Raw genomic sequence first — 22,330 nt, 5'->3', positions numbered from 1 at the left:
CCAGCCGCCATTGCCTCGTGCCCGCGCCGGTCGGTTGGTGGCGCCTTTGTCCTACGGCGGGCAGGTGGGCTGAGGCGGAGGCGGCAGCGGCGGGCCTGAGGCGGAGAAGCGGCCAGGAGCCCGCCGCGCTGGTAGCGGTGAGTGCCGGGAAGCGGTGGCCGTCCGCCGAGGCGTGGGGCGACGGTTGAGGGGGCCCAGGGCCGGACGGGAAGGCTGAGGCGGGAGGGCCCGCTCGACGCGCGGCCGCGGCCGCTGCCCCCTTGCGGGTGCGCGCGGGGCTGCGCATGCCCGGTGCGGGGCGCGGCCTTCTCTTGACTACCGTCGAGCGCAGGCCCGGTCAGCCGGGGCGGCAGGAGCTGGGCTCGGGGCCGACGGCGCCGCACCGCCGCCTGCGGTCTGAGCACGACCCGCCGATAATAGCCCTTATGGGGCTCCTCTGTAGGCTCGGGCCGCACATCCCACGTCTCCTCGAAACGTGAAGTCGCTCGCCTTCGGCTCCTCAGCTAGTCGGTGGCGCAGTCGGGATTCGAACCTGGGCCGAGGCGGCCGGCCTCACCGGGCTCTCTGCCGGGCGCGCGGCCCTGGGTGGCGAACCGAACGCGCTGTGTCGCGTCGCCGCCGCCTCGCGGCCTCTTGACAGCATCCTCGAGGCGTCTCGTTGTTATGTGACATTCCCCCTACACACACTAGTTTTAATAGCTCGGATCCGGGCCCAGAAAACGGGGGAAGCGACCGAGCCCGCGGTTACCCTGGCAACTAGCGACCGAGGCAGCGTCCCAACCGGCTGGTTCTCCGTCTATGGAACCTGGGCACCTTTCTGCACCGCGACGGCTCGCCGGGAGGGCTTTTTTTTAGGACGGCGTTTCCCCAATTTCAGTCTCTCGCGTTGCACTTTTACATCTGTGTACCCATCTGAACGGCTATTTATTTACCAAATGTTGCTTTTTCTTCTTTAAACTGAGTTTTTTTCCCCCCTGTTTTAAAAATACATTTGTTTAAGGTGGAAGCGTAAATCACCGACCGTTTAATGGAAAGCCAATTCTTTAATGCTCATAAAGAAATAAATACTTACGTATTAAAATAAACAGTGCGTCCTGATTCCTCCTGAAATTATTCTGCGTTCCACGCTTTGGGAAACGCTGCCCTAGGAATATGGGGTTAATTGTGGTCCTTCTGCCTGTTAGCGCTGTGCACAGAATTTTTCCCTGAGACTTAGAGGACTCCATGAAACGCCCTAGAGTCTTCGGGGGTAATAATTAACGTTAAAAGCTTTCTCGTTGTAAACCGTTCTCATCATTAACTTCCGCGGGATAGTCTCAGAGAAACTGTGCGCTCAAGAGCACCCGGTGTGTCTCCTCGGTTTTCTTGTAGCATTGTTGTGTGGTACCTACCAGATCAAAAAAAATGTTTTGCAAACGCCGGTGGATCTGCTTTTTGACAACTCTAGATTTCATGTTTTGCGTATGAGTCAGTCTGGGTGTGAAAACTAACTGGTGTTGACTTTTCCACAACAGTAAAGCCCAAACTTTGCTTTGTGAATATTGGAAATCACTTAGCAATATGTCGACATCAGTTTCTTCCTCCATTCTGGTTTCTTTGCCTTTCCTTTAACTCGTCTGTCACCCTCCAGATATGTTTTGAAACCTCCGACAGTCTTAACGTAAAACATAGAAAAAGTGGTTTTTCTTGTAGACTGTGCTGGAGAAGACCCAGAAGAAGGAATTTTTCTAGGCGCGGGTGGTTGAATGGCACAGGCCTCTAACACCGCACTTTGAAGGAGGCATTGACAAATTAACTTACTCCTTGGTTAACATTGTGTTCTATTTGTAGTCTGTTCATAAGCTCTGTTTTTGTGTGTGAAAGAGCAGATTTACTTTTAACTCACTGAGAGAGAACTCAGAAAAGTCAGCATAGGCCTTTCAAGGGCTTTTTCCTCAAAGGCTGTGTAAAAAATCCTTATTCCTTGGGATTACTTTGTGTAGGCACAGTGTAGAATTTTTGAAAGGCTAAGGTATTAATTTTTTCACATTTCAAAGCAGCAGTCCTGTTTGGAGAAGAAATGAGAATTTTATTTTACTCCAGTCAATTTCAGAACTTAAGTAAATGGAACCTCATCTACCAGTGTTCAAAAGCTAAGAATAAACATTTTTTGGAAAGGCTTTAGAAGTCTGATGAGAAAGAGCACCTGATGGTTTGAAACTTCATTTTAAGGATCCATTGCAAGCATTCTTTCTCCATCGCCTGCAGATGGCAGTGCCTTTGTACAGCTTATTGTTGTTGAGCAATTATTGGAATTCAGTTGTGCTTTTAAGAATGGAAAACCTTAGGGTGGGATGATTTGAGAGACTAGCATTGAAACATGTATATTATCATATGTGAAAGAGATCGCCAGTCCAGGTTCAATGCCTGAGACAGGGTGCTCAAGGTTGGTGCACTGGGATGACCCTGAGGGATGGGATGGGGAGGGAGGTGGGAGGGGGGTGCAGGATGGGGGACACATGTACACCCATGGCTGATTGATGCCAATGTATGGCAAAAACCACTACAATATTGTAAAGTAATTAGCCTCTAATTAAAATAAATTATTTCTTTAAAAAAGGAAAACCTTTGGAGGAAGTATATTTAATATTCTTTTCTATTCCGTTTACATTGTTTCTTTGTATTTGACTCTCCACAGGAGAAGTTAAACATCTCTTCCTACACTCACTGTTACTCTTGGTGGTAATGATAAAGTACAACAGGCAGTGCTTATGATTCACAAAGCAGTTTACAAATACCAACTCGTTTTCTCGCTCCTGTCCTCTTGTGAGATAGATAGACCAGTCTTATATCTTTTTTGCATATGAGGAAACAGTGGCTTAGAGATGGTCATATTCCTTGCCCAAATAACATATTAGTAGAACATATTGAAGACAAAAGATTTTGTGGTCAAGTAAAATTGGAAAATGTTAAGGGAAAAAAGCAGTGTCCTTACTCCAGAACTTCTCAGAGGCTTTAACATATTAAACATATGCAGTGTGGATGTTCAAGAGAGGAAGGTATCATGATGCCTTTCTCTTGCTCTCCTCCCATGAACATCTTGTGGTTGCAGTGTTCCCCCAGACCGACTACTTTTTCTGCTACTCTAGGTTTGCTCTCTCTACCTTGCTGTTAACTAATACTTACCATATGTCTTTAAGACAAACACTTTTAAAAGCTCCATCAGCCTTTTTGTGCCTAAAGATTTGTCCTGTGAACAGTGTAAACATTTGCCTAGACTATTCAGTAACTTGAAGTAAACTACTGAGAAGTTAAAAGGGCAATAAGCAGCAGAAAATTACCCTCTGTAATTCTCATTAATGAGAGGCATTAGGAAAGGATCAGTGTTAGGGCACTGTCTGAGGCAGCAGCACATGAGGGAAATATGAACTATACTGACAGCTAAATATGTGATACCAGCATGCCTGCTGCTTTTTAAATGGTGGCTTTATTACCACCAAATATGAATATTTATAGGGATGGTCATTTTCATTCTTTATCTTATCACTAGAAAATGAAAGATAATAGGTCAACTGGACTAATTGCATTAATGTTAAGAAAATAATTCCACTCAAAGAATCAGAACTTTTCCAAACCATAAGACTCTTTTTCCTTTTATTTCATGTGCAAAACATTATTGTTGACCTATGCAAAGACCAACAACTTTAGGCAAAGAGCAGGAGAACTTAAGTTGCATTAATGAACAGTTATAAAGCAGAATGGCTTCCAACTTTAGCTGTAAAAAATATGTTGAGTAGTCTCCTGGTTTGGATCTGGAATGATAGAATTACTGAACGTTAGGTTGATTGTGCAGCTAGTGAGCAAGCTGTGAAGAACTTTGAATTACAAGTCATTTGGCTTTTAGGTTGCATACTTGATTATGCCGTTGGAGACTGAGATAGAGATGATATAAGAAGTTTGTTTTTAATGTCTCTTCAGAAATTATTTTTGATATCCAAAGAAAAAATAGGAAAAAGATGATTTTCACTCAATTTTAAAACTTAGAGTTATAAATATATAGTTGAACTTTTTTTCAGCCTTTGGGAAGATTACATTAGGATAGCATCAGAGTCACTAGAACAGCTCGTTGGAAATACATGTTCTTCGGTGCAGCTTCCCACCCCAACTCCCAGTTGACCAGTCTGCAGATTTTAGCCATTGTTGTGACAGGTTCTTTGTAACAGTTTATGATCTATTCCCCCTTGAACACAGGATTTTAGAGAGGTTTTTAAATGGGGGACTTAAGTATATGTTCTGTATAAACTAGAGGAATATATAGATAATAGAGTAGCACTGTAGTTCCCAAATACCTGTCAAGAAACTTGCTTAAGTGTGGATTGGCTTCCTAGGCTTTATCCTCAGATACTAAAAGTTTGACAAGGCGTCTGGGAATCCCATTTTTAAACAGCTTCTCAGGTGGCACTTGTGTATCTTCATTAAAGAAGTGTGATGTTGAGAATGAAAAGAAAAAATATATATGGGCAGGGAGAGGATGGGTGGGTGTTTAATGGGTATAAGAGAGTTAATTTTGCAAGATGAAAAAGTTTTGGAAACCTATTGCCCAGCTGTTTATATTTGTGAATATACATAACACTACTGAACTGTACACTTAAAGATGATAAATGTAAGATATTAGAAAAAATAAGGTTTGTTGTCTATTTGTTCCTGATCAGTGGATGGTTGGCTATTAAATAATGATTCCTCTGGCCATCAGTTCATTTTATATCCCTTTATTGAAGGTAAAATCATAAACTTTTAGATATTTTTCTCCCCTCTAGTCCCTTCAATGTCAAACCAGTAATCTTCAAGGAACATTATTTTAATGCTCAATATTTTGAATGTCATAGATTTAAATAACCCCCTATTATTTTGAATAATAAACATACAGTAAACTTTCATTAATTTGACTTCACTGAAACTCTGTTTATGGTAGTTCGGTTCATAACCTCCTAACATGCCCTCCTGCTACCAGTTTCTTCCTTTTCCGTAGCAGGTTTTTTTTTTGTTATTTAGTCTGCTCTGGCTTGCATCTGTAATTCCTCTCTTTTCCTGCTCCTGTCATCCCATTTCCTACATTAAACTTCCTACAGTATTTCTTATTATGCCCTTCAGACCATTCCTTTCCCTTTGCATGTGCTGCAGTGACTTCTCTTTTCTGGTGAACTCATTCTTCAAGACTCAGTTTAAATGTTGCTTTTAGGCCTTCCAACCTCTTCCACCCATCCCTTGTCCCCTATTCCTCCCAGTGTTCTCTCTGCCCTGCTACACACATACGCATAGTTAGGCCTTCTTTATCTCTGCCATAATCCCATTTTAAATTATGTTGTGATTATCTATATACATGAGCCTTTCTTCTTTATTAAACAGTGAACTCCTTTAAGGCATAGACTTTAGCCTTGTTATTTCCGTATGTCTTAAGACCTAGTACAGAGTGTGACGCGTGGTTATGTACAGAAGCATTTGCTGTCCTGATTATAAACAGTACTTTTTAAGTTCCTTAATTTAGTTCTCTAAGGATCTCTGGGCTTCCCTGGTGGTTCAGAAGGTCAGTAATCCACCTGCAATGCAGGAGACCTGGGTTCAATCCCTGGGTTGGGAAGATCCTCTGGAGGAGGGCATGGCAACCCACTCTTGTGTTTCTTGCCTGGAGAATCCCCATGGACTGAGGAGCCTGGCAGGCTACAGTCCATGGGGTCGCAAAGAGTCGGACACAACTGAGTGGCTAAGCACAGCACAAGGGTCTGTACTTGTACAGGTCAGTTGAAATTTTACCTTTTTTAAATGAACCTATATTTTGAATTTTTTGTTGCTACAACTTTTTTAGTAGTTTAGATTAGCTCAACCTTTGTTGGTCCAAATTAGTGAGCTTTTTCTCATAGTTGATATTCTCCTTGAATCAGTATAACAAATAAGGTAGAATATCCATTTTATCAGGTTTAGAGAAATCAAGTGACTTGACTAAATCCCCTCCCCCCACATCCCAGAAAAGTAGGACTAGAACTCAAATTTGCCGATTCCAGCCAAGGTTCTTTCCTCAAAAGAAGTAAAAAGGGCCAGAAATTAAATATTGATAGAGAATTTTTGTCTGAGGTGTTACAGTGAATAGAATGTCAGTAGTAAAAGCCAGAAACATTGTTGTTTGAGGTGATAGAAATCAAAGTTGTAATTGAATAAGCAGGTCCTACCCTATTGAGTGTCTGGGGCACTTAAACATTGGTGTGACCAGCATAGACTGCCTTTTCCAGATTCCATCAGCATCTGATCAGAAAGCCCTCACCAGTGTTCAAAATGGAAATCAGGTCTTTCTACTCCCTGTTGGAGGCAGCATAACATGTTTAAGCACTTTAGTGTCAGGCGCACCTGGTTTTGAGTTCTAGCTCTGCCTTGCTGCTGCTGCTGCTAAGTCACTTCAGTCATGTCTGACTCTTTGCGACCCCATAGACGGCAGCCCACCAGGCTCCGCCGACCCTGAGATTCTCCAGGCAAGAACACTGGAGTGGGTGCCATTTCCTTCTCCAATTTATGAAAGTGAAAAGTGAAAGGGAAGTCGCTCAGTTGTGTCTGACTCTTCGCAACCCCATGGACTGTAGCCTACCAGGCTCTTCCGTCCATGGGATTTTCCAGGCAAGAGTACTGGAGTGGGGTGCCATTGCCTTCTCCGAGCTCTGCCTTAGCTCTGCCTTTTGGTCATCTTGTGACCTCAGATAAGTCACCTAATTTCTCTAAACTTCAAATTTCCTCATTCTCAAAATAGAGATCATAATACAACTCCAAGAGTTGTAGAAAGGTTTGCTTGAGATAATGCACATAACGTTCTTAGTACAGGCTCTGGGACAGAGTAAGTATTTTGTAAATATAAGTTATATTGTTTCCACCATTCCTGTTCCTTGGAATAATATCCTAATACCATTAAGGATATAATAATTATTTCAATTAGAAATTGAAGGAGGTAACCAAATATGAGGGATTGTGTAGTTTTCAGAGTGAGCTTAAAGTGTTGATTTAGAAACAGCAAGCCAAGCATTTTCTTATCCCTAACTCTTTACAGTATAACTCATAATATCCCTTATGGTACAATATATCATTAAAGTCATCTTCATAAATATGGTTTAAGTGAGAAGTCCTGTCCTTTCCCTTTCCAATCTTGGGAGTTACTGTCTCATATTCACTGTCTTGTCAGTATGGTTTCTCAAGTAGCATTATCTCTGTCATCATGTATTTCCAATTTAATAATTCCTAATTGTTGGTTGGTTTTCAGCTAGACCTTTTGGCAAGCTTTATTTCATTTGTAATCATTTCTTGAAATTGTAGGGAATTCCCTGGCAGTCCAGTGGTTAGGACTTATTTCAACAACCAGTGGTGGTACTGTCAAATGTTACAGTTCATACTGCACTTGTTTAGAATAGTCCTGTTTTCCACTGTGACGGTCTTTGAAGTTTAAAAATTGGTTTTGAGGTGAAAAGAATTGTTTTGTGGTGGTACAATTAAAAAATAGAGCAAACCAGTTCCTGATACTATGAATGAAACATGCATTTTTATTTATAGCATATCCAAGGACCATTGTGTGAACTGTCTGGCATATTATTCTAAAATAAAATGGTAGATTGTGCCTTCCTTTGGGAGTTCTTGACCTCCACTCTTTTGTGATTTAAAACAGCTATGCTGCTTCCTGTATAACGTTTTCCAGATTATTTTCCATTTTTTCCCCTTTTATGTGAATCCCTTCAGTTGGTGCTGTTTTTCTTGTCTAAAAATTCTTACCAGAGAAGTGCTTTTAACTATTTTTACCCCTTAGAAATTATAGATATTCAGGTGAAGGTTCAGCACCTTGTGGTAATGGTGACTTTGAATGGTATTCACGTTGCTAATAAATTGACAAAGTGTAGAACTACCAACCAAGATGAGTTGGAAGAGACACTGAGACTGAGCTGCCCCAGATAAAATAAAGCAGGAAGAAAAAGAAGCACCATTTCTTCCCTTTTTTAGGCAGAAGAGGCATTCCACCTCACCTTGGAGATTCTTTTAAGTTACCACTGCCCTCTTGTTGATTAAATTCTCTCCAATTTTGATTCCCCTCTAACATCCAGAAAGATTCCCAAATTGTCTTTCTGTTTTCCCTTCTCCTTTATGTTGATGTAATTTCTATTTCTTTGGTGTAAATTATGTATCTCAGTAAGGATTTAGAAAGAAAATAATCTTAATTAATTAATACAAAAACCCCCTTTACTAGTCCCAGTATTTGCATTTTCAAATTGAAACTTGTTCAGATGAACCTCCAGTTGATGGGTTTTCAAATTGTGTGGCAGAAAATTGGGATGGGGCAAGGTTTTGGTTTGTTGGTTTGTTTTTTCTGCTGCTTTAAATCTTTGTTGTACCATGATCAGCTCTCTGAAGTTATTTGTACTTTTGGTAGCTTCTCTGTTCTTTCTGTATTTCTGAATTCTTAGGTTTTCCAAAAGTTCTGTGTGCACATATGTTAGAATTGTTTGTGTATGTGAATTGGTGGTGATGATAGTTTTTCATAACTCTTACTGAAAACTCCTCCACCTCTAGCCTAACCTGAGCAGTCCTCTTAGATGACAGTGAGATTAGCAAAATGTTTAAAGTTTCATTTTGTCTGTATCTTACTCAAGGTGGAGATTTAAGGATCTCTTTAATAGGAATGAATAAACAAACAGTTGCTATACCATACCAAAAGTTTGCTAACCCCTAAAATTAAGAAAATGGTCTAAGAGTTCTCTTTTCTGCAAAAGAAACTTAAGCCACACCATCCAAAAGCGATTACTTTGGACTCCTCCATGAAAATGGATACTAGGAGGCAAATTATAGTCAGAATGGTTTAAAGATATAATCTTGAATTTTTAAAATAATCTTTCAAATGATTGCAAAGAATTTCATGAACTTCAAAGGAAAATATTTACCTCCTTCATTCTAACTGCAACCAGTTTTGTCCCAAAGGTATATGGGTATGTACATGAGTGTTTTGGTCTCCCCAGTCCTATATTTAATGGCCCTCGCAGAATTGGATATAATTATACAATGCAGTAGTCCTTTTCATATGATGAGGGCAAAATTATATAGTATTTATAGACACCAGTTATAGTGTGTTCCATATTCTCACCTAAATGTTTGCTGAGTCAAGTCAATGTTTAGATGAGTTTTACTTACATGACTACTTAATAATACATGGAATCCTGCTGGGAAATATGGTCCTTATGTGCACACCACTAACACCACTCCCCATGTATTCCAGAGATACTTTGAAATCTGCTTAAATAATCAAAGACTTGACATTTCTCTCTGAATCATAGTCACCCCGTATTAGAAAGCAGTACAAAGTAAGTGGGCGGACTAGGTCAGTAGGCCCTTCTAAACCTGAACTGATACTCTTCACAATTACATATAGAAGAAACTAGATACTCCCTGTATGATCTGTCATTATGTAACATGTGAATATTTCAGGACTTGAGACTTCCCTGGTGGTCCAGTGGCTAAGACTTGGGCCTCCCAATGCCGGCGGCTTAGGTTCGATCCTGGTCAGGGAACTAGATCCTGCATGCTGCAACTAAACCCCAGTGCAGCCAAGTAAATAAATATTAAAAAAAAAAAAAATGTCAGGCCTTAGTGAATTTTAAGGGTTGTAACTTGTGACATGCAATACCAAACCCATGGTCAGGTATTACTGACCAGTTTCTGTGTAGAACATATTTCCTGATTCTTTATAAAGGTAGAGGGATTGTGTCTGCTGAATTAGAAACTTAAGAAGCAGTTTACATAGAATACACTTCTCTGTTTAGATGTGTTACCTTCAGTTTGGTCAAAAGCCATCCTCCTAAAGATAATGGACTTCTGACTTAAAATGGAGCTGAAGACCATTCTCACCTGAGCAGGAGCTCAGTAGTTGACAACATAGCAGGGTAAAGACGTACAAGGCCTCTTTAAGTTTTGTCATTACTGTGATCCTTCACGCGACAAGACTCTGATCAGAATTTTTCACACACATAATTACTATTTTCAAAGCTATTTAAAATCACTGTTTTAAATTCTAATTGTGTGATTGTTTAATACCATTTAATGTCATTATTAGATACACTGTTAATTGCTTAATATGGAACAAGGGGAATAAAATTACACCTCAGCAGAAAGCAGTTTTATATCTCCATTTACTAAAGTATGAAATTTTTAATGTGCTTATTTATTTTTTAAGGCATATAAAAATTATCAGGTGTTATCTTTGAGCATAGATTGGTACATTTCTTTAGATATTTCTTTATTTCTTACTTACATATGGTGTTTTTATTACTTGCTTCAGCTTTTGCAAAGTAGGTTTGTTTTGTTTTTAGCTAAGAGGCTTTAACTGCACCGATTGGCTTCTGTGAGTTTGTTTCCACTGTTCTTTATCTAGTTGTATATGCCAGGCTTCTGTAATGAAAACTTACAGTGAGTGTTTTATTACTTAACCTTACTATACCAAATGCCAGTTGTTATTCTTAGGTACTTACTTATGTGGGTTATAAATATCAACATGTCGTATGCTTTGTTTAGAAAAAAATTAATTTCTTTCCTACATTTCATTCTGGAAGATTCTATCCAATAGAATGCCACAAGGCAAACTAAAAGGAGCCCCTGCTTCATGGAATATTAGATGTTTTAAGACTGTGGATTCCAGACATTACTTCCTTGTAATATAAAATGGAACTACTTGCCCTTGCTCGCTCTCTCTTTTTAAAATTCTCTTTCTTTCTCCTCCCCTCAAAAAAGAATCATACATCTGGCTCTCCAAGAATTTAGAAGACAACCTTTTCCCCTTTTGGAAGGGGCAGTTTTTAGGTTTAGGCTTGGCAGTGTTAAAGCCTTGACATGATCAGTTTTACACAGATTATGTGTTAGCTAGAAAACTGAGGGACATTCTCTACCAAGCCATGACAACGTACTGCCATAACTTAATAAAAATTGCCCAAGTGACTGTGCGTCTGCTGAATGGATTTCCTTACACCATCTGGTTGTCATTGTAGTTTTTTTGTTGTTGCTTTCATTTGAAATGTGCTGATGATCTTGTTTTTATTCCGTAGCATTGAACAGATGGGTTGATTATTCTTTTCAGATATTAATAAGGCAGCGGAAAGAAGAAATATGAATACGGCTCCATCAAGACCCAGCCCCACACGAAGGTAAAGTACCCTGAAGCAGTGAGTTACCTTGGGAGAGTTGGGCTCTGGGGAGTTAAGCCCAACTTCGTACATCAAGGGTCTTTTCTTCCCCCCCAAGAAATCAGAAACGCACAAGCAAACAATAAGAACGTGAACCTGTGTGAAGGGCCTTGCTGCTTTTTTAGAACATACATCAGGAAATGCAGAGAAGCTTTGTTTTCCGTGGCAAACCCAGCAAGTTCAGCTTGCACCGTGAGTTGCAGGCGATTGGAAGAGGATAAACCTCTGTGTGTCCCCCGCTCACGTGTCAGTGGGAGCCTCCACAGCAGGAGTGCCTGAGGGTCCTTGGTGTGTGCTGCACTGCCCTGCAGCAGGCTCGACTCTTCATTCCACATGGCTGCCGGTCCAGATGCTCACCCAGGTTTACAGAAAGTGCTGCTTGAGAGATTGCTGCCGTGCCTGTGCTGCAGATCCCCTGTGCGCTCGCATGCCTGGGTTACCTCTTGAGGGGAAATAAAAAGGGCAAAAACACCCTACCTCTAGAAGTCTCCCTTTTTCTTAGTTTTCCTGGAAATAAGAGGCATCTCCCCAAATAGTCTTCCGCTATTTACAAAAGAGATAGTCCTGATGTGTACCCTCAAGATATCCATTAAATTGGTCCCAAGGAAGAGCCGCATTAATGTTGCCGTTACACTAGAGATGAGTATATTGTATTCAAACTGTCTGGCCTCATAAATAGCACACAAGTGGATGCAGTGTGTGCAATTTTGTGTGGAGTGCAGACATACATATCTCATATCTGGTGTCTCATGGCCCAAGTGGATACTCGGTATGGATTTTGCCTTTGCCCCTAAGTAAAATGCCAGTTTTCCACAGTAAACTGTGTACCTAAACTATATACCACAGGAAACTATATTTCATATGATGACTGAACACGCTGAGTACAACAAATCCTAGTCTGTACTGGTAGCTCCACAGGCCGCTTGGGGGTGTACCCAACTAACTGGGCACTTACACATAACATATAGCTGTCCTGCTTTGAAACAAAAACACCTATAGTTTGTTACCTACTTATAGGAAAGATTGGCTGCTCTGTGTTTGTATATGCGCCCACTTGGACCTGATGGTATTCTCTAAGCTACCAGGATTAAATTATACGGGTATGTTCTGCAGAGTTCAAGCAGACCTTAGGAACAAAGTAATGCTGCTGATTTCAGTTAGATTCTTTGAGCACTCTGCCTGGAAGTTGAATCTAACACCACAATTACAGCTGCACCAACAGCTGTTAGCTGGATGCCCTGGTCATCCATTGGTTTCACTGCAGAAGTGAGCATATACATTGGTATTCTGTTTGTTTTCTCTGACACCATAAGGAATGCCTGCAGCTTGCGGGTAAATACTATATTGATTGATTTTGTGTATATGTGTGAGTGTCCTAAAGAACATAAATGAATGCTCTGGAACTTCAGCAGATCCATATAATGTCTGTTTCCATTGTGCTGCATCTAACCACACTGCAGATGTTGGGCAGTCCCTTCAGTGTTGCTCCTCGTTGCCCCAGTAAACATGGAATACAAGTGACTGAGAGTTTGCATCTAATGCTCAGACATATGGGGCTCCACTGGAAGCTGTGGTTGTTAAATGACTTGAAAGGAGATGCGGTGTCTATCCAATTTCCAAGGAGCTCAAATGTGTATGTTTCTGAAGTAGGTAGCTTACAGGAGTGCAGAATTGGTCACTATAAAGACACTCCCCTGGTAAAATCCTCCTGCTCTCTGCATCCTCATGATGTCTGTGATGTCTGGGTAATGTTTCCGCAGGCAAAAACGAGGTGGCACTGCGCATCACAGAATAAAAAGTAGTTCTCATTTGTGCTATGATAAGAATATTTTATGTTATTCCACTAAAAATATACCTAACCAGATGCTTTTAACATTTCCCATTATTGTAGGTATTCACTAAGCATTGGCAGTGTTGGGGAAATAGCTTACTCCCCTGCTTGAAATCCAATACTGCCATTGCCAGAGCATTAAATTTAAAAGATTAATTTCATCCCAGCCTAAAATGCATCTCTATAATTTCATCTGTAATGGAAGAATGCTTTATTCTTTCTTTTTTTATACCACCCCCCCAAGATAAACATACAAACAACACTGGAGGGGGCCTTTTAAAATGTTCTCCTTACCAGATTTATAAACATATGTCACTTATATTTTCATTTTAATATATCGTCTTCCTCAAAAATAAATTCTAAGATGAGGTCATTTGGGATGTGGATTGGGCTGTGGCTTCCCGCTTTATTTATAATCAATAGGAGGGACAGCTAGGTTAATTAAAGGTCCATTAAAAATCAGTCTTCTTGGTTATCCGTCCCTAACTGGGTTCCTCAAAGTGTCGTTTAGCATGATTGAGTTTCATATAGTCATACTCAGTAAGGTTTGGGGAAGAGAGATACTCACATTTAGTGAAAAAAAAAAAATTCTATTCTGAGCCCCATCTAAAAGTCTAAGCAGAGTCCCAGTTTTGTTCCATTTAACAATAAAAATTGTCAAACCCTAAAGTCAGATAAATTGAATGTTGTATTCAAAATAGAACACTAACATTTTGATCATTGTGCTTATCGTATATTGTCTCTTAAGATACTAGTCTGGAAGGGGCTAATCATTTCTCTGAGGGTGAACACTGGCTAGCGCACACTCTCTTCAGATGCATGCTTCCAGTCAAAACCTCGAGATAATTCCAAGTGTACCAGTATGTTGACAGCAATCCAGCTGCCTTCATTTAGCAACCCTAAACATTTTATGTGCCTCCAGCCATGGAGGAATGCATTGTTCACAGGAAGGAGAGAAAAAAAAGCTACCTATAGCAAGCATTTCCCTTAAGTTGTAACTCTGTCTTCAGTGTTGCTACTTTTAATAAGAAAATTGTTTCTAAGCATGCTGGCAAGACCTTTGTAACACCTTATTTTGCTGGACTTTAACCTTGAGTGTCAAAACACCTCAGTATCGTTGGGAATTTTCACAAGATTATCACCTCTTCAAATGTCTCTGTAAGCTGCAGTTCTGCTGGCATTCTTCTCCGTTCAGTAATATGCCTCCCTAACAACTCCAGCTGTTGGAATGTGGTTCTGATGGTACTGGCCCAGCCAAGCACAAAATTCTGCATCAGGGATCCCTGCTCTGGATCACATTTCAGCCTGAATTCTCGTCATTTAACCCTTGGACCAGTTCATTGGACTCCGCTGTGCACATTGAGAGCGTTGCATAGTTACCATGCAAGTTGTCTAGCATTGGTGCTAGGCATCGGTCCTTAACCATCCTCAGAGACTGGATCATGATTCTAGTTGTACCTCAGTTCTCAGTTTCCATCTTCAGCTCAACACTTCAGCAGTCCAGGTCTTGGAACATATCCTTCTGCAGACATGGCCTCTAAGTGATACTTTACTTCCTAAACCTTCCTGCATGACCTGAGGAAAAGCAAATAGAGTTAACTTGTCTACATCGAGACCTCTGCAGAGAATTTCTCTAAGTATTCGTGAAGAATGTTAGGCCTGGTGCCTCGTGGGTGAAAGTCGTCAAGGATTGGTTCATCAGAAATAGCCTGGCCATTCTCAACTATATTTCAGTTTTTTAAAAAAAGAAAAGAAAAAGCCTAACTGCAGACAAGTTTCTTACATGGCCTGAGGTGATTTCTATGTATCCACAGTGTTAATTCCTTTAATAACTGCTTGCTTCTTGGGTATGAAACTGCCCTAGCCCTAGGTGGGCTTCACAGTCAGAGATTCCAGGCTGTGATTATCTGTGCACCAACACCTAAAGAAGATCTGTCAGTTTTCAGCAAGTGCCACCTCTCTCCCAACAGAAGAGTCTCGTTTGTGTTTGAGAAAATTACCAGTGCGCTTCCTAGGGAGAAGCCCGGGCACTTAAACTTTGGCTCTGTAAGGTGCGATGGCTTGTTGCACCCCATTATCCTTCCTGCACCCAGTGGCAAAATTCTGTACAAGTCTGTTGTCTCTGTTTCTGACGGTACACGGAGCTCCTGGTGGGGGAATCAGCATCACACAGCAGCCAGCCATTTAGAGAATGGTATTTGTGGACAGTATCTGTGACAGAACAGAAATACAAAGAGCTGATGGATTTTTTTCAGGAGAAAAAAGGCTGGCTTTCCAAGGAAAATATTCCAGTGAAGAGGAAGAAAAAAGGAGATGCTGACAAAGAAAAGGACAGAGGCCTTCCTCCCTGACCTTCTGAACAGCCAAGGCCAAAGAACACCATCCTGGGCTTGAGGCTACCTCTGAAGAGAAGCTCAGAGTCCATCAGTTGTCCAAGAGCTCTCAAATGCCTAGTGCTCCTCAGGAAGAGAAGGAGCATGTCACTTGCCATCTGAGCCATGGTCTTTTCCTTCATCCATCCCTCCTTACCTCTCAGATGTTTGCAAATGGTGTGACTACCGTTTCTCTCAAGGCAAAAGAGCATTTGGCTTTGCCCCCTCCTGCTGAATAGATGAGGAATTTGCAACAGAATTTTAGTGATATTTATCAACTGCTTTCAGTTCGTGGACTCTGGTTTTCAAGTTTAACTGTTGTTCAGTTTCTTTTTAGCTTCTGGTGACCTAGTACCCGAGGGTACAGTGCATTGGTCTCCAGTTAAACACCTTTGGTACCATGGGATGATACAGTGAACTTTATTCTCCAGAAACTTGCTTCTAACCCACTTGTTATTTGAGGCCAAGCATCTTGTTCAGCAGGCTTCATCCTTGGGGCACTCTGAATCCTGCACACTGTACCACCTTTTTGTTATCTGGTTCTTACTTTGAGAAAGATGTTGGGGCCAACACCAGGATCCCTTTTGTTCTGGGGAAGTCTTTGTTTGGCTCTAAAGGGTTGTTTTGTTTTTGTTTTTGTCTCCAGAAGAACAGCAGTCTGCCATACTGCTTGTCTTTTGGAGAAAGGAAAGAAAGCTTTCCCTTTTCATTTTAGAGCCTTGCTATCCTCTCTGTCCCTGCTTCTGCTACTCCTTTGGTTCTTCTTTCCCTTGTGAATATCGTCTCTTCTACATTTTTACCTAGAAGGTAATTAAGGGGGAATTTGTAGTTTTGTTGCACATAGACTTTAGATTGACAGCTTGCCTTCTCAAACTAGAAGCACAAACCTAGACTTTGGGAATCTAGGGTATTGTGGTCAACCTCCAGGAATAAACTCTTGACAGGTAAGTAAGGTATCTCAGTGGATTCAAAAGAATGAGAACCAGATGTGGCATTTATAATCATCCTAAGACTGTGAAAAGTGCCGTGATATGGTGGTGTTATCCCTGGCCCCACCCCTCACCCCGTTTTCTCCAGCCTGTGGCTTTGTGTGTGGTCTGTGGTCTGTCAGGTTCATGATCTCTTTCAGCCTTGATTGCCAAAGAGTACTTGAAATCTGATTCCACCTCTAATGACCTTTTTCTGACTGCTCCCCAAGGCAGGTTTATCTGCCGATCATTAATCCAGAAATACTTTACAGTTGTCCCTTCCCATTGGATCCTGGATGTTTGCCCACAGTATACACTATATCAGATGTTACATGTGTTAGAGGGATTATATGACATAATAAAAGTTGAAGTAAGAATCTTGGTTACTCTGCACTTTATTCTAGTAGGAAAAATCTTTAGCCATCCTCGTTTAAATTCTCTGATCTCCCATATGTTTGCTCCCAGAAATCAAGAGTACTGGTGAGCCTTAAAACATATGACAAGGACTTTTCATAGAAACAAAGTTGGCATTTAAATTGTTTTTGCTGTGACCATGTGAATGAAGTGAAAAGGAGGTGTTCTTCCAAGCTGAGGGCATCATGATGAATGTCCATATGTGTAATCATGGTAGGTGACAAAAATATAAGGAAGACATGATGCCTACTCTTGAGAGACTTACAGTTCAGTTGAATAATTCAGTTTATTAAACATTTACTGAACTCTGTGCTGTGTCCTGTGAATACAAAGCATTCGAGTGAGCTTACTGTTTCGTAGGGAAGGCATTGCAAACAAATAACTACAGAACAGTGTGATAAGTGCAGCAATAGAAATATGTGTGCAGAGCAAGACTCGTTTAACAGGTTTATGGAGCATCTGCTTTATGCCAGACAATATAAGCCTATGTAGTGGCTTTATCATGGAGTCAAACTGACAGTCCTTGTCTTCATGGACTTGTAGTCTAGTAGGGCAGACAGGCATTGAACAAGTAAATTGATATGTGACATCAAATTGTGATAAATAACATGAGTGAAAACAGTGCTATGAGAGAAGGTGGCGAGAATTTAGGACCAAAGATAAAGTTTTAAACTAACAGAATCATGGAGTAAGGGATGCTTAAGCCTGAGACCTTGAAAAATGACTGTGGAGTAGTTCCTGCTGCACAAGGAGAGGCATTGGGAAAAACCTTGACTAGTTATGGCTGAAAAGTCAATATGGTAAGAAAGACTCAGACTAGGGAGGGGGTGGAATAAGGTTGGAGAAGACAAGAGCTGAGGCAGGGCAGAATCATATTAGCCTCAGTAGAGATTTTGGACTGAATTCTAAATACTGTGGGAAGCCAGTGAAGGGTTTTACGTATTTAAAAGATGGTTCTAGAGTAATCTTGAAGAAGATTAGGAAACAGGCAAGAGCAGAAATAGGGGGACTACTATAGAAGGCTCTGCTGTGGTTTTGGGGAAAGGTGGTTTGGGGTTGGCCTTCAGTGGTACCAATGGAGATAAAGAAACATGGGCAGAATGGATATCAATTTCAGAGAAAGAGTGAACATATTTTGGAAATGTCATTGGAAGAGTGGATAGGGCTTTAAAGAAAGGATGACATCCATTTTCCTGGCTTGAGCAACTGAGTAGGTAGATGTGCAATTTATTGAGATGGAAATGATTGGAGGAGGGGCCTATTTGCTGGAAAAGATAAGAGTTCAGAGCAGATTTCACGGAGGAGGTAATCCTTAAAGTGGATCTTACAAAGAGACACTGTAAAAAGGTAAATAAGATCTAGATGAGTAATAGAAATAGTAAGTGCTCTAAGAGTTTAGCAGGAAAGATCAGCAGTTACTCAAGAGATTAGAGAATATTTTTTGGAAGACATGGGACATGAACTTGCCTTTGAGCACTGGGTGATACTTGAGTTAGTGCAGGAAAATCATTCCACGTTGAAAAGCCATATGAACAGAAATACTGAAATAAGTCATGTGAGTTAAATCGTAAGAACAGCTTAAGTAGAACTAAGGAAGTTGGATCAGGAAATGAGGGAGAAATAATAAATGGAAAGGGGCCAAATTTGTTAGGGAAGAGTGCCCAGAAGCGTGATAGCCAAGCTGCAGTTGGTAACAGGTGGAAATTGGATGGTTTATCTGGTATTTGCTGAAAGTATTGAAATCTGGAAGATTGGATTTTGGTTTTGTATCTTAAAAATTCTTGATGGTGCCAGCATGGAATAAGGGTTTGGATTGAACTTAAAAGTCCAGTGGGAATGAACAAGAAAAGCAAAGAGTGTTCAAGAGACTTGATAGGGAAGAAAAATCAAAGTTAACCCTCAAGAACTTAAACCTTGGTAACTGGGAAGATGATTTTTGGCCAAAGTGAAAAGGTCTGACTGCGCTTGAGTGGGTTGAATAAGAAGTTTAATTTTAAACATGTTGAGAATGAGTTCCCAGTGCGGTAGCTTGTCTCATGAAGAATATTGAATCAGATCAGGCCGAACACCTGTGACTTCAAACACTGTTTTGTTTTTAAACAATGAACACCTTGACCAGAAGGAACCAGATTCTACATAAACTTTAGACTAAGAGAGACCACTACTCATACGTTAAGGAGATAGAGTGTTCCTGTACTTGACTGTGTGTCTCGTACTTCTCTTTCTTTTTTCCCGTTTATTTGATTGATCCTGCTCGATGTTTTTTTAAGTAACGTTTTCTGTATTTTTAAGGACATCTCCTTGGATCACTGTTTACTTTGTATGAGATTGTGCCAGCCTTGTACAAGATTGTGTCATTTGCTCATTTTTTTTTCATGAGTCTTGCCCCTTATTATGACACACACCCCCTGCAACTATTCTCCCCTTTTAAAATCTCTTTCAAACAAGTTTGGTGGGAGGAAATGAATGAGGGAAGACCTTTTCACTTTGAAAACCTTTTGAGATAGAGATGATAGTTTGACATGTATACAGAATATTGAATTACCCCCCAAAGTCTGATAAACACTATGACCCCAGTCAAAACCCTTGGCTCTGGATCATACATTCTTCCTTGAATATCCTAATCTTTGGAGATTCTAAAACCTGCTAGTCTTTATTTGCTGACCAGATGGGTGACTGTCCTTAAAATTTTCATCTTATTTCTCACTGACTGCTGTGTTTTAGAGAAAAATGTTTGGAGGGTGGGGACTTTCTCCAGTCAAGAGCTCAAGGATCGACTTCTTCAGTTCCTTTGTCTTAGCATCTTCTTGCCCCCTCCCACAGAGATCCATATGGCTTTGGAGACAGTCGAGATACAAGACGTGATCGATCACCCATTCGAGGAAGTCCAAGAAGAGAGCCCAGGGATGGGAGAAATGGCCGGGATGCTCGAGATGGCAGAGACATGCGGGACCACAGAGATAGCAGAGACATTCGGGATCACCGAGACAGCAGAAGTATGCGTGATGCTCGGGACATGAGGGATCTTAGAGACTTTCGTGACCTAAGAGAGACTAGGAATTTTCGAGATCACCGAGATCCCATGTACGACAGATACAGAGAGATGAGAGACTCCCGAGATCCCATGTATAGGTAACCACTACAGTCGTTCTGCTTGCTGGTGTTTTTTGTTTGTTTGTTTTTGGTAGCAGTCTTTTTTATGTTTGTTCTGCTGAACTAATTGAAAACTCTGTACAGCAGTGCCTTTCTCAGGCCTGTGTTTCCAGTGTCTGTCACCATGAGAGATGTGCTGCTTAATAAATATTTGCTGAATGTGTGATTGAAGACGGATTTTGCTTAATGAATGAATCTGGGTCTCTTCCTGTGGGCTGTGAAAGGTACCATTGTGCAAATGGAAAAAAAGATGGGAGTGCAAATTGTTTTGGCCATGCAGGACCACAGGGTAGATGTACAAATGGCCAATAAACACGTGAAAAGATACTTGACATCCTTAGTTAGCAGAGAAATGCAAATCAAAGCCACAAGGAGATAGCACTTCATACCTACTAGGATGGCTTTGATAGTTTTTTTTTTTAAGTGTTGGCGAGGTGTAGTGAAACTAGAACCTTCATACATTGCTGGTAGGAATGCAAAGTAGTATGACCACTGTGAAAAAGTTTGGCAGTCCCTCAGAAAGTTAAATGTAGTAGAATTAATGATCCACTAGCTCCACTCTTGAATATATATCCAAAAGAATTGAAAAGAGGAACTCGCATAGATGGGTGTGACTACATAGCAACACTATTCACAGTAGCCAAAAGGTAGACACCACTCAAATGTCCATCAGTAGATGGATTAAAAAGTATGATATATCCATATAGTATATTATTCAGCCATAAAAAGAAAGGTCATTTTTATACCTGCTTAGCCTTGATAGACCTTAAAAAATGTGCTACATGAAATAAATATTATGCTACATTGTCACAAAAGACAAATACATGTTTTCACTTATATGAAATATTTAGAAAAGGCAAATTCATAGAAAGTAGATTAGGAGTTACAGAGATTGGGGGTGAGTTTTTGTTCAGACCGTTCAGGATGATGAAAATTATTTTATATATGTATATTTTTTTGATTTGTTCAATTTTTTTAACCACAATTTTTAAAAAGTAGAAGGAAGGAGGCTTGGGGTAGGGCCTAGAATGGTTCCTCAAAACTAATATCAATAATTAGTACCAGTTATTTGGTGTTTATTTTGGGCCAAGGAGCTTACATTATGCTGAGAGCGTTCTGTACATCCTCCCAGTCCTTTTGGAAGGTAGGTTAACTCAGTCCCAGCCACAGAGCTGATAAGCAGTGAGTCCCAGATACTAATTTTGTTTGCCTAATCCCAGGGTTCCGTGCCTTACTATGTCATCCTCACAGACAGCTGGGTCTTGAAGAATTCTCTGTATTTGATTTTTGCAGGATAAAACCTTAAACCTTGTGCACATTTCTTTACATTTTCAGGAGAGAAGGCTCTTATGACCGATACCTGCGAATGGATGACTACTGCAGGAGGAAAGATGATGCTTACTTTGACCGTTACAGAGATAGCTTTGATGGACGAGGCCCTCCAGGCCCAGAAAGTCAGTCTCGTGCAAAAGGTAAAGTAGAAAAAACAGTTTGTTCTTATCACAAATGGAACACTTTACAACAGAAAGAGGAAACTAATAACCAGCTGGAAAGGAGCTAATGACTTGGCTAAGCAGTTCACAAAAAGAAGAAATAAAAATGGCCTGTTCATTTGTAGAGAGCATTCAGCTTGAAAATCATTTTCAAAATGCAAAGTAGTACTGTCATCTGGTTTAGTCACCCAGCAAGAAGAAATAAATATGAAATACTATCAATAAGAAAAGAAATGAACTAAAGATTGGAGCTGAAGAGGTTAAATGTTTGTTTTTTGCTGATTGACCAAATAAATATAACTATCTGCATTACCTATGTAATATGTGGGGAGAGGTGTTTTATTTATAATTTTTACCTAAGAGCATCTACTTTTTAGGTAAAGACATCTTTTTTTAAAGCCTTGATTTTCTCAATATATTTAATACATCTTTAAGATTTTTAAATTGTTTTATTCCTGATCAAGTTTAAGAACCTCATTTTTAATTTGTTACAGAACTTATACTTTACTGCCTGGTTTTGTTTGGGTTTTTGTTTTTTTGTTTTTTGCCTGATTTTCTTTTTTTTTTAGCAAATTACAATTACCTGTTAATAAGTCTTAATTGGTTGTCCCAAAAATGAAAATTAGGATAATAATGGGATGCTGTCTTTTGCCTATCAGTTTGCAGGAGGTTTTTGTTTTTTAATGACAAAACTCAGTGTTGACCAAGATATGGAGAAATAGCACTAAGTGATCCACCCCAAAGAAAGGATGAATTAGTAACAGCCTTTCCTGGAGGACATTATGGTAGCATGTATCAGATTAAAGCAGCTGTGCCCTGTAATCCATTCATTCAATTTTAATGAATTTATAATAGTAAAAAAAATAATTTT

The 22,330-nt window shown here is 40.4% G+C and overlaps 1 protein-coding gene across 4 annotated transcripts in view; it reads left to right on the top strand.

The window, feature by feature from the left end:
* The first annotated feature begins 6 nt into the window (after positions 1 to 6).
* The window catches only part of NCOA5 (nuclear receptor coactivator 5), a 28,685-nt gene continuing 6,361 nt past the window's right edge, over positions 7 to 22,330 (top strand). For 2 of the 4 annotated variants that reach the window (XM_081561071.1, XM_081561073.1), the window contains exons 1-4: positions 7 to 137; positions 11,123 to 11,189; positions 19,637 to 19,945; positions 21,302 to 21,438. In XM_081561071.1, coding sequence (XP_081417197.1) covers positions 11,152 to 11,189; positions 19,637 to 19,945; positions 21,302 to 21,438 — 484 coding nt within the window. In that variant the 5' untranslated portion in view covers positions 7 to 137; positions 11,123 to 11,151. The remainder of the gene's footprint in view (positions 138 to 11,122; positions 11,190 to 19,636; positions 19,946 to 21,301; positions 21,439 to 22,330) is intronic. The other 2 variants (XM_081561072.1, XM_081561074.1) reach the window with 1 other exon arrangement.

This window comes from Giraffa tippelskirchi, chromosome 13 (assembly GCF_054371585.1).
Source record: "Giraffa tippelskirchi isolate mGirTip1 chromosome 13, T2T-mGirTip1v1.2.pri, whole genome shotgun sequence".
Taxonomy (NCBI): Eukaryota; Metazoa; Chordata; class Mammalia; order Artiodactyla; family Giraffidae; genus Giraffa; species Giraffa tippelskirchi.
The sequence above is the reverse complement of the archived record's forward strand: the minus strand, read 5'-3'. Positions and strand labels throughout refer to the sequence as shown.